Source organism: Cuculus canorus, chromosome 1, assembly GCF_017976375.1.
Source record: "Cuculus canorus isolate bCucCan1 chromosome 1, bCucCan1.pri, whole genome shotgun sequence".
Taxonomy (NCBI): Eukaryota; Metazoa; Chordata; class Aves; order Cuculiformes; family Cuculidae; genus Cuculus; species Cuculus canorus.
Window position 1 is genome coordinate 160,814,465 of NC_071401.1, and position 13,318 is coordinate 160,827,782.

At 36.5% G+C, this 13,318-nt stretch overlaps 1 protein-coding gene across 8 annotated transcripts in view; it reads right to left on the bottom strand.

The window, feature by feature from the left end:
• Positions 1 to 6,594: 6,594 nt before the first annotated feature.
• Positions 6,595 to 13,318, bottom strand: part of CAPS2 (calcyphosine 2) — a 30,443-nt gene continuing 23,719 nt past the window's right edge. For 4 of the 8 annotated variants that reach the window (XM_054055965.1, XM_054055962.1, XM_054055963.1 and 1 more), the window contains 4 exons: positions 11,627 to 11,781; positions 10,961 to 11,080; positions 9,822 to 9,918; positions 6,595 to 8,651 (listed from right to left, as the gene is read on the bottom strand). In XM_054055965.1, coding sequence (XP_053911940.1) covers positions 8,476 to 8,651; positions 9,822 to 9,918; positions 10,961 to 11,080; positions 11,627 to 11,781 — 548 coding nt within the window. In that variant the 3' untranslated portion in view covers positions 6,595 to 8,475. The remainder of the gene's footprint in view (positions 8,652 to 9,821; positions 9,919 to 10,960; positions 11,081 to 11,626; positions 11,782 to 13,318) is intronic. The other 4 variants (XM_054055966.1, XM_054055967.1, XM_054055968.1 and 1 more) reach the window with 2 other exon arrangements.

Genomic DNA, 13,318 nt, shown 5'->3' on the forward strand with positions numbered 1-13,318 from the left:
GAACAGATTACCTGGCAATACGGTGGAGACTCCATCAAAAACAAGAACAGGGCAGACACACTATCTTTTACAGATAATATAGGACAATGCAGTAGACAACCTCATGATATCTCTTCCAGACTGATTTCTTCTGACTGTAAGTGAAGAAAGAGTATTTCCACTCACCTATACTAGTGGGCAGGCTTTTCTTCACAGCGTTGGGCTGTGAATATAATACATCATCATATATAACATATCAGATAATTGAACAATAACTATTCCAACATTCCTTGGTAAACAACAGCTTCCTATTAAGTCTTGGCTCTAAGCAATCACCTGAAAGCATCAACTTCTGTAATACTATACTCTTGGCACCGCTGTTAATAGTCAGCATAACACCAGGGCAAGGAAGATTTAACTAGCAGTTGCAAAAAAAAAAAAAAAAGATATGCACGGACTGACATAAGGCAATTAGGAAGTTGTGGAAAGACACAATAAATGTATCTGTCCACTGGTGCAAGAAGTAGGTGCAAAGGTGGGGTTGGAGTCTGGGGTGGGGAGGAAGAGCAGGACAGACCAATCTTTGCACTTAATCCGGTTTTGGAGCTCAGAGGCTTGCTTGAGGAAAAACTCCTGCGCCTTCTCTTTGCAGCCAGTCTGAAACACAGCAAGAAGGACAGGGCTCACACTTCTATTCATGCCACCACATGGGTTTCAGGAATATTTGCTCTATGTTATGAACACACTAACATCTACTTTCACCATCCAATAGAGCAAGTGGTTAGAGTTAAGAGATTCATCTAGGAACAAAAGAATCTCAAATACACTAGGAGAAGCTCACAAATGCCCTTAGTCTGACCTTCTTTCTAGTCTCCACTGTCCTGTTTAAAAGCCAAAGCAAATTGTACTAATCATTTACACTAATATACAGCTAGACCAGTGGAGTTTGTACACTGACATAAGACGTGAGCATTCGTATAAAGGACCAAAGTATACTTCAAATTACTCAACTCTACAGCAGATACATCAGATGGAAAACTTTTCAGGCTAGGTTATTCAGACAGAACAGTCATGCCTCTGGGTAAGCACAGGGCAAAACAAAACATGAAAGAAACACACTTCCAGAAATTAGATTTTGACTCTTCCACCAACACCCATAATTTAAAATTTTTCAGTCAGAGAATGGAATAAAGGAGGAAACATTACTTTGACATTATAAGAAATGAAACATGAATTTCTGACAGGCATTTGTCCGCTCTGTTCGCCGAAGCTCACCCTGCGTAACATATTCCACTGACTTTCCTAGGGTTTCAACAAGACAATCTCTGCTCCATTTTAATTTCATTAGTTTCTGTTTTATTCAAAGCAAACAAAAAACATAGACTTGTTTTCTCTCCCACATTACATCACACACATTTGAAGCCCACTTCTCCCCTCTCGTATAAACTACAACTCAGGTCCACCAACTTCACATGACCTTTTTAAGTTCTGCATCCTCCTACTCCCTTTATGTTTTAAGAACTGTGGTGCCTGGAAGGACTGGCCAAGTCCTGCCAGCAGGTGAGAGTGAAAGGAATACAGACAATCCTGCCTGTTGATTCCCTGATGCTGCAACAAGACCCTTCCCTGCACTGGTGCTGCCTGCTCCATTATCTGCATCAGAGCAGTTGACTACTCCTCCCACCTACATACTGCTGCTTGGGGCTTTCTTTTGCCTGTGTCCTCAACTTATGAAGATCGCTTTGAGCACTGTTCTTGTCCTCCTCTGTCCTCATGGCAACACCACATGAGATGGTGTTTACAAACCTTGTGACGTCTCCCAGTATCCAACTTATTAACAGAGACTAAGCAAGACTAAGCTGGTAATACAGTCATCCTGTCTGAGGGAGATCTGCCTTCATGTACAAGTGTGAATATCTTGCTCCCAGTTAACTATATTTCCCTTTTGCCTGCTCTTCCGTAACCTGCTTACAAGCTTGTCATGTGAGTTGACGTCAAACTCCTTACTACACTTGTGACAGAACACATGAATTTCTTGTCCCTTACGCACCAAGGCTCACAAGGGTATCTCATTGCTCTGGTGTCAGAGACAGGGATCCTCTTTTAAACAGAAGCCTAAAAATCAAGCACTACCTGAACTCTATGGACAAAGTGCTATCAGAATAAGCTGGTTTTCAGCTTGTTCACTGCTGGCCAGTACACATCTTCCAAACAGCTGAAAAGACATGAGTCCAGATTACTCCATTAATACTGCAGGGCAGCCAAATTGTAGCTCTGAACGAGCTGCAGCAACTGGCCCACTACCTTATCCACCTAGAGAGAGCAAAACGGGGAAGACTGCAGTCATGTGAGGGCTCTTTCAGCACAAGAGACCTGCTGCAACTTAATGCTGAGAATCTTTAATGGCACAAATAATACTATAATCCAGCTGGGATTTGGCTAGACCTCCAGCCTGCTTTAGTGAGCCTTTGGCCTGAGTCTGGCCTCTTCCTAACTGTAACCATCATCTTCCTTGGGCTACATGCAACAGACAAAACAACTGCAGATTGTATGCAATACCTCCAGGCACAGAGATGGCAACAACTTGCTCAAACACTGTCACAAATGAGTTTTTAGATAAAACTTATACTTAAATAAAAGTGTGACTTGACTTAATAGAGTTAGATGATATTTCTGCATGGATGAAATATGAAGCAAAGTCAGGTTGCTTGTGTTTGTAGCCAAAGAATTTATGTGCTTATAGCCAAAGGATTCTATGTGGACACCCGATTCCCTATGTCACTTGGCTAAGACGTCAAAGATTCATAATGCTTATCCTCAATTCACATACATTCCCACCAGAGGGTCCAGCATTGGTTCGCTTAAGAGTTCAAAACCACAGTTTTGCTAAGCAGACTCTCAGGTATTGGATTTTATAAAATAAAAAAATTTAATAGAGGGATAGAACAACATGATCAATGCTGGAGAGAGAGACCAACTCTGCAGAGAGGGGCGGACGTGAACCAAGGAGTCCCTGGGCAATTATATCCTTACAGACTATTTTACCTGCCCCTCTCATGCAATGGTTCAGTCCAGTAGTAGTTTTGGGATTCCTCATTGTATTCCTTCACTGCCTTTTAGACTGGTTGTTACCTTGTCTTGATGCAGCTGGTGTTGATAATTTGCATTCTTGAAGCCTCTGTATTTTCCTGGGGTTTTATTGATTCTGGAGGCCATGTTTTAACTGCCACTGGTTTGGTTAAAGACAGGGGTGGGGTAGAACGCATCCATCACAGACAACAAGTGATTTGTGAGGTTTGGTGCCACAAGTGAAGAACAGACATACAGTTAGCCAAGCAAATCTTGGTTTCCAACCCCCACTTTGAGACCAGTAAGTGCAGAAGAACATTCCAGGTCTGGCTAGGCACCAGTGGGAGCTGCCAGCTATGGTGGTCCACCTCAACTGGTCCTTGTCTCTTCAAACATAAGGAGACAGCTAGCCTGGCATTGTAACTTTGAACAGCCACTCCTCACAAATATGCCAAAGCACATATGGCAAAAATAGACTGAAAGAATTTTCCACCTCTTCTCCTAGAGAACACATAGTCCAAAAAAGGGCTAAGAGTCAGAAAAGAACACAAGGGATATGCAAAATTAGTTATCTGGCACTGGGAACTGATTCCATTCTCACTGACTTGATTTAAATAAATAATCTAATAACACACTTTCCAGCGTGCTTATTTCACTATGGTTGCTTAAATCTATGCAACATTAATGTCTAAAGCAGGTATTTGTCAAAAGCATATTCAGTCCATAAAAAAACGACTATTGTAACTTGGTTTAAACTGTGCTGCTGTATTGGCCACTTCCAAAATGCAGATTTTAAAGGATAAAAAGAAAACTTAAATCATAGCATTGTTTTGACCTCTGTTGCTGTTCCCTTTGGAAACACTGAGGAAGAAGGAGAACTGAAGAGGTCCAGTCGATGAAAACAACTGCAGCATTCACAACTGAAACCTGTGGTTAATCACGAGAATCTGCAAGGCAAATACTATTGTCAAAAGAAATTACTCCAGGGGAATAATTCTCTTGGTGTGTGTGCAGAATTTAATTCACACCAAGACAAATCGTAGGATTCTAGAATGAGTCATAGGAGCCATTAAGTGCTCCCTTACTCAACAGAGGTTGTATGAAAATGGAACACAGCTTTAAGGTACATAATCAAAACTGCTATTTTAGCTTCCACTGGTTTTAACCTATGCTTCACTGTAACCACTTGGGGGTTCCCCACACAAAGCGTAAAGCACTGTAAAGCAGGTATTGCCCATGGCATGCTTCTCCCAAAGTGAGTTTTGTGAAGGTCTTGGCCAAAATTTTTAATGCAGAAGTACCAACACCCAACCGTGAAATGGGGTCGATAAAAAAAGATACCAGAACACCAGGAGATATCCTTGGAACTGAGTAATTTAGAAACTGAGTTCGTCAGTTCCTGCTTAGTTTCACTTCCAGCTTACAACTAAATGTGTTATGCGGCATAAAATAGAAGCAAAGGGACAAAAAGGGGAAGGAGACCCTCAAATCCCTGCTGCCTTCCTGCTGCAAAGGAGCTCTTTGCCATCCTCTGCTCTTTCATGTCCCCCACAGACCCTAAGTCCCACCATTTGGCGTTCTGCTTAACCTTTCTTCATGTCTTCTCTGTAGTTCATCTCCGTCCAACCTCTGTTGGACAAATCCAATTAATTCCATTCAATGTATAACACAAGTAAGGAGGAAAAAAAGCCAGAAAACAGGTGCCCATATACTATAAATTCCAGGTAATCACGACAAAACAGTAATAAATGAAACCTGTGATAAACAGATTTACTTTTTTTTCCTAAAGGTTACTTTCTCTCTAACATCTTTAAGGCTCTAGTTCCTCACGATCAAAAAGGGGTGCAACAAAAGTATAGAAGCCAGAACACAGAATATTTCATAGGGTCAGTATGAAGGTACCATCTTCCCATTTCAGGTAATATTTTGAAAAGTTCTCCAGGGAAAAAATAGCCTAAATAGGTCTGGTAGGAGACGTTACTTGTGTCTCTGTCGTGACTGGAGGCGCCTCTGGCAGCATCTCAAAGACACAATGGTTAACAACATGAAAAACAAACACAGAATTATCTCAGTCTCTAAATTCATGTGTATGAAGGAGAAGAAGGATAAATTATTAGGAGTAATATCCTAAAAAAAAACCCAAACAACAACAAAATCAACCAAAAAAACCACCCTCCAAACCCAACAAACCATATAACCAAAACCCAAAAAAACCCACAAGATCAAAAACTTCCAAACAACCCTCTCCCAAACCTCAAAACTGTATAGCACCTCCTTACAAACATGCAGTGGAAGATACATTTTTAATCTTTTTGGTTTTACGGCCCTGAAAACCCACCCTGACAGTGACTGTTATGTAAGAGAAATGAGTTTGTGGATGTGAATCAGTAAGAATACCTCCTGTGAGCAATGAAGCTATCCCAGGTGAGGATGCTATATTTCCATTAACAATAAAATGACACTACTAAAGGTTTGCATGTGTGCCTGTGTTTTGCTTTTTAAAAATGCCCTTAAACATTCCAGCTAACTATGCCAGTGCATATTCATTTGATAAAGTAGTCTTAGACCTTGAGAATGTTACATCACTTCATTAATTTCCACTTGTCTTCTGGGACAGTGCGCCTCTAATAGGACAAAATATGTTTGCTGTATAATGCACTTGGTATTCTCAGTCACAGCAGATTGCTAAGACTGCTTAGCAGAAGTGTAAATCAGAGTGATGTGAAGAAAACTAGTGTTATTAAGCAATGAGTTTCAGGAAAGAAGCCAACCAGCTTCTCTGAGAACACCACTTCTAACTAAGAACACATCCTAATTCAGAAAACATGGGCAATTCTGAGAAAGGTACCAAATATAGGAAATGCTTTGTTTGAAACACATTTAAAGGCAGCAAGCCCTAGTAGTACCTTCAGAAAGTTTTAAAGCTACAAAGCATTGATCAAAGAAAAGGATTCAGGTTCATCAAATGTTTACATCTAAATAAGAGCAAATCAGAACGCAATTAATCAGGGCATTGAGAGCATTGTCAATGAGAAGCCAGACACCACAGACTCTGGTTCGAATACACTTGCTGTGTTTTCCTACTATTTGTAAGCACGGTGGGCCAACCTTGGGTAGAAGTTGGTTTCAATTCTTTGTTACCATCTAAAGTTTAGACAGTGAAAAACTGGGCAGATGGAAAGTGACTTCTGTGAACTCCATTAAAAATTCACCACAGACATCAAATCTGACGCTTTGAGGCAGTCACTGATGCATAACTGACCTTGTAGTTAATAGAAATTATATACCTAGCAGGTTTTACATAATTACCAGAGTACATACTTGTATTTTCAGGCAATTTCTGACCTTTAGAATTTATTATAGATTACTCTGTTAAGAATCTGTCTTCAGATTAAGAAAAAAATACAATGCTTTACTACCAAAGCTATGGAAATAATATTGTTATAACAGCACCTCATTTTAGTGATAAGAACAAAATAAAGAATACTTAATTTGCAACAGATGTGACCTACACAGCTTCTGCTGATAAGCAGGCCCACTAAAGATACATCCACTAGTCATCAATTTCTCCATTCCACAGGATAATGTGCAATAATCTTCCCAAAAGCATCACGAAAAAAATTAAGCATTGAAAAAATAAATATGTCAATACCTCATTTCACAATAACTTTCACATTTATTAAATTGAGCTACAATTTTATATGTTGGTACAACTCTCCTAAGTGAACAAGTCTAAACAGAGCAGGTTATTCTTTAAATAAAAACAATAAAAATGCCACTTCGTATTTTTCAGTTATTTGAACAGACACGTTAACAAGCAGATCCCAGCAAAACTAGCTGAAGTTGCCCTTCTCCGAATCACCAATTCCAAGAACATTAATTAACAAAATCTTCCTAGCAAGAGAAATTCCAGCAGGAATGGGGAGTAAGAAAATTGTAATAAGCCAGAATCTTTGCTTAGAAAAACATCAACAGCATTTGCCTTTCTCTGTAAACCAATACCTACAGACTTTTGCAGGTCCCAGAGAACCCTTTTTTGCAGGTCCCAGAGGATCTTTTGAGGATTTAGAGCAGAAACTGCAATTCTAGTTACAAGTGAGGACAGGGCGCAAGCAACCACAAGACAATGGTGCACAAGCTATTGGAACATTAAAGTGCTACACCCAGAATAAACCAGTCAGCCACAGCGGGACTGAAGTCCCTTATTTCAGCATTCATTTCAGCACTGCCCTTAAATTTCTATGAAACACAAACTCTGTCTCTTGGAGAGGTACTGTTAACCACAGACTATAAATTCAAAACTAAGCAGACAAGCACAAAATAAAGAATACATTTTAACTGCATAGGCTTAAGAAATGCAGTTAATTTTGGTGACAGGTATATTGAAACCAAAGGCTATTTATCTCTCTACATGCATAATTAATAATACATTTTTTATTTCTTGACACAAAGAATTTTACAGAATTAAAAAGATTTATTACATTTGAAAAGCTGAATATTTGAAGTAGCAAGGAATATTTTAATTCACTGTTTAATTTTTGTTGTAAAATAGGTGGGTTTTTTTAACACTTTTCTATCTTATGCTGTCAGAATAGACAGGGAAAAGTATGTATCAGTTTGACAAAGGATATCATTGCTAAGTTTTAGTTAAAAAAAATCCCCATAACAGAAAGCACAGAAACCAGATATTTAAATATAAAATATTTGTTTTGAAAAACACTTGGAAAAATACAGCAAAGGATTACAAAATAGCATTACAAAATATATGTGTTGCATAAAACTTTTGTGATTCAATGCTCAGCTTTGGATGCCTTATGAAAAAATAGGGTCAGTCAAGATGATCCACATAGTAGCTCAAAGGCTAATTGGCGAGAACATCTCTGCACTTTCAATGCTGCAGACATCCCCAAAATTGGAAAAGGATGACCTGCTGTCTTTCAGGCCAAGTACCAGCATAGTACCAAGAAATGAGATAAAGAATGTTATAAGAACAAACATTTTTATAGGAAGAAAACCCTGAAGAAAAGCTACTATTTCTGTTTACACAGTCAATATAAAGGTTTTCACAGTACATCATAAAGCTAAATTTTCTCTTGCACATATTCCTTCGTGTGTTCTAGTATTCCACTTCCATCTTATTTTAAAATAGGGCACTTTATTCTAATATCAAGCAAATGACACCTTTTGGTATGGGGAACAGCCTTTATTATTTGCAACAAAAAGAAACGAACAGCATTTATGTTAAAGTGGTTAGCATAGCTCAACAGACACTAAGATATTTGTCATGTACTACTCTGAAAGCATCTAAAATTTTCAGTTCCTGAAATCAGTTTGAGACACTAATTATGAAGTAAAGCAAATTATATACTTATTAGACATACTCCTTGTTTCAAACATGTCTCTTACTCATTTTTGTTGTCCTCCACCCTAAATTCCCCAGGTATTCCTTAAGATATTAACAAAATCATCATCATCCACGATTCCAATACTTAATCCTTCATAGTAATCTTCAAACTCTGAATAGGACACTTCATTGGGGTTGCTGCAGGACTCTTTTAATGTTTCTAGAAATGACAATTTTATTTGTTCTTCTGTAGCTTTGCCTGTGAAAATATATTTCTCAATTAAATGCGCTTTCAAGAACAGTGGATTATATAGCATTTTATGTATTCCAGACAAGAAACTTCCACATTGTAGCCTGCAAATATTTTTTTCTTTAATAAATTCAATATTCTGATTTCAGAATGAAGTCATTGGCTCACTTAATACCAGCTGCAGAAATCACCCAACTTTAATACCACATGATAGCAGTAAATATCAACAGGAGTATGAAGCCACAGTCAATTTTAATGAACTATGAGATCAGGAAGATTTTTTTTCTTCAAATGACTGCAAAAACTGAATAATGCGATTGTAAACTAAAATTTTGGTAATCCAGAATTTATATTGTAATAAAGCATGTTTTATGTAACACATGTTCAATGCTTTAGGAAAACCTTAAGATGAAAATTTGCATTTGAATAGTGTTCTGCAATTGACTTGTGTTTTAGTGACTTAATAAAGATTATACTCAAGAATATTTCATAACATCAAGGATAAAAGTGGGAAACTATAGCATCATAGTACTGGAACAAATTGTTAGTGTAACTTCCCTATACTACCATGTGTCTTCATGTGTTACCATAAAACCACCGGCAATACAAAAACCATCTTCTCCTCTATAGGTAAAACAGACAGCACCGGGACACTGGAAGGCTTCACAATGACTATTTTGGTACATGGAGATGTTATTTTAGAAACTGACATAAAAATATTTAAATTCTTATTTTTTCAAGGGCATATTTTGAACAATTTTTAGCATCCTGAAATAATAGAAAAGATACCAACATTTTCTCTGTTCCTGTCAGAAGGAACTTCAAGTGCTGAGTACATTCAGTGCCAGTTGGAAACCTTGCATATTTTGATGGAAAACAGGCAAAACAGTAGTATGAAAATGCAAGTATCCGCTGAAGTGACAATCACTAATATCATAAGTGTCACTGATAACTTGCATAACAAAGCTGAGAACTAACTACTTAAATGTAGTCCTGTGCAGGTAGGGATAGGATCTGCCCTGCATGTATTCAATATTTACAGCTTGATAAAAAGCAAGTATTAGAATGTATATTTGAACTCCATTACTATTTATAGTCATTTTCCAGATAGACACATTATAGGTCATCAGATGACTTCAGTAGTTTCAGTTTTTCAGTTTTTTTGTCCGCATGAATTACCTGCCAGTACCAGAGGATGTTTCTTTGCACAGTAAGTTTTTCTGATATCTACCACAGGTATGCTCCCAGTTTTGTTGAAATCTAGTTTCATATAAGCCTATAAAAGGGACAAGAAAATAATATAAGCTTATAAGGAAGAAAAAAAAAGTGGAAAGATGTAAAGATCAAATATATTAAACTACCTAGCACATATTTTTATATCTTAGGCAATGGACTATGACAACTTGCCTATTATATGCAAAGCACCAGATACCAAAAAATTATTCTCGATTATGAAATTTAATGATCATTTAATCTCAGCAGTTTTCATATCATGTGTAGTCCCCTCATCAACTCAAAAAAAAAAAAAAGTCTTCTCTACTAAATTTCTAATTCATCCTTAGCATTAGAAGTTAAGCTGCTTCCCTTCTGCCTCCTCCAATTACTAATATTCCTGTGTCATTCCGACAGGCCTCAGCACAGCCTCTTCAGGACTGCTAAAAGCAAGCTTCATTTTAATTTCAGTTTACTCAAATACACAGGCTTAGCACATGTTGAGGAGACTCGGATCCTCCATGATTAAAAATATGAAAGTATGCAAAATTTTCCTCAATCTTGATATCCAGTCACTACTCTACTGGCTGGTTTGTAATCAGTGTTTCATACTGCAGACAGCTCCACATTATATTATAAACGTATAACAAATGGCATTTCAAATACAGGAAGTCTCACGAATATAATTATTCTGATTGTAGGTCTCAAAGGAGGCAAGTATTATTCCCCTATTTCAAACACTGAGGTAAAGAAATCTGTAAGCAGATAAAATGATCTGCCAAAATAAGGAAAGAGACTTCTGGAAGACAGAGTTGCAGGATGTCAGGTGCTTGATACACTGAATTGAACTGTAAGAATAGCACACATATGCATAAGCTCAAAATAATAATGGAATTAATTCTAGAGTTCAAAAATAAGTAATTCAACAGTGGAACAGCATGCAGTCTTCTAATTTATGTTTATTTTAATAAACTGATCTCAAAGTTGAAAAAGCCAATTACCAGATGCACAATTCAAGAAAAACAAAAATAACAAAAAAAACAGAATACAACTTCAAGGTTAGACTGCAAAATATCTACAACTAGAATATCTGCAACTAAACTTACTTTTCTTACAAATGCTTTCCGACATTCATTCATTTCTCCAAATATGGCACGAGTAAATTCTCCATAGTCAACCTTATCATTCTTGCTGTCATCAAGAGTAAGCCATAAGGTTTCAAAGTCCTGCAATTTAAAAATACTTTGCCAAAGTTCTTCACTACATCCTAGAATGAAACATTTCCTATAATAGGAAATTACAGTATTCTCACCAAAATAAAAATAAAAACAACTTCCAAATCAAAACTGACTAAAAATCATCAAAATAATGCAAGTCATCATCAGTCACTGATGACTGTAATTCACATTATTTGCAGTTTTGATAGATGTGGGTTGTTTTGAAAACATAATATATAAAACTAAGAAAAAAAGATAAGTAAATAGCACCTTATAAATTATTTTTAAAAGGTCAAAAAGAGAAAAAAGGTGGATTACTATCCACTTGCTTCTTTATGATGCAAACAAATTGTACATTATTTACTACTATTATTATTACTACTATAACTATTATGAATTTCACATAGGACTGCATGCAGATATACTAATATACCACAAGGGAAAAAACAAGCTTGCAAAAACCCAGCTATTAAAGTATAGATTTAAGCAAAGAAAGGGAGTGATTCCATAAATTAGCTACATAATACCCATGATTAGAGTTTCAGCTAGACTTACCCTTTCAGGTATTTCCAAACGGAATACTTTTAGAGCTTCTTTGAAGTCTGCCTGAGAGAGAAAACCATTTCTGTTCTTGTCTACTTGTCGGAAATACTTTCCTAAGCCTATTATAAGCCGGACTCCTCTTTTACTTAGTGCCTCTCTGAGTATACCTGTTTATTTAGAGAAATAAAAGATGCAGTATTTACCTGAAGTTGGCCATATGCTGTGGAGCCGATATTGAAGTAAACAAAACAACTACTTAATATACTGATGGCTGAAATGACATATCCACACATCCAGGTTCCCTTATCTTTGATGAGAGAATGTCATTTCAAAATTCAACTACCAGCTTCTAAATATTTGAGTAGAAATAACATAAAGCAGCAGAAAAACCTAACAAAATATTTAAAAGAGATCACAGAAGGAAAGGAACAACAGATATCACTGATTGCTTCTGCTAGAATTGATTACACACCATTATTCAACATACAAAGTGATCTAGGAACACTACTTTGGTAACACAAACATTCCATTATGGGGGACGCAGTTTCTTCTTCATTGTACAAACATGTTAAATACTTGTGGAAACAAGAACAAATACAAGTAATTCTGCAAAATTGTTCCAAATTATATGCAAAGAACTATTTTTATGGTAAAAATGACAGCCTTATAAAAATCTTTCAGGTAGCACATTTATTCTAGAGATGTCCAAGTTTCTCAGCGGTTTCCCAACTTCTGTCAATAAAAGTGATCTGGTTTTATCATGTTATATCTTCAAATTACATGTTTCTACAATTAGAAAGCAAAACAAAGAGGAACGTGAAAAAAGAAAGTTCTTTTCCGGTGACTGACATTCAAACTCAGACATATGTTAAAAAATGTCAAGTTGATACACATACCCTTCCAAGCCACACCAGAAAACCTTAGATGTAGTCAGATAACTGAGAAATCAATTTGTGTCTATTATGGAAGGAGGGGAAATGGAATAACTGGAAGATTTTAAAATATCCTTAGTTATTATTCCAGCAATTTTTCTATACACAGATGACCAAGTAAATTTTAGCGCCTACTTAAAACAGCTAATGACAGTAAATAGTGGAGATTTACAAGCTGGGAGCTGTTCAGTTCAACAGTTTTAGTTGGTCACAGTGATTACAAATATAATACACAGCACTGCAAAAATATCTTTGCCTTATTTTAAACACAATGCTACATCTTTGTCCTAAATTTACATATTCTGGAACACACTACTTAGCTATGCTCAAATATTTTATTAAGCATAATATGAAAATTCAACTTATCAATGTATAGAAATAATACCCAGAAGAAGTATCCAGCACAACATTAACTGAAGATATGGGACTGTTTGTCCACTTTGCCAAGAACTTCTTAAATTTAATGCCAGTTTAACATAGGATCAGTGTTATGCCTCAGTACTTTTTCAGAGATTACACCAAACCAGACATTAATATTTTATTGGTTACATTCACAATTATTCTGTACCATCTCCATGATTTTCAGTCAGATTGTTTATTTAAAGAAAGAGAAAGGAGAAAATAGTCTTGTGATTTATTTATATTGGGTTCAGATTCTAATATTATTCTGATAAATATCTAGTTTTTATTTGATTTCATTTATGCAAAGAAAACCTTTATGACAACACTATTGTTCTTTGTGTTGAGCTATAAAGATAAGATAAAGGTAAGA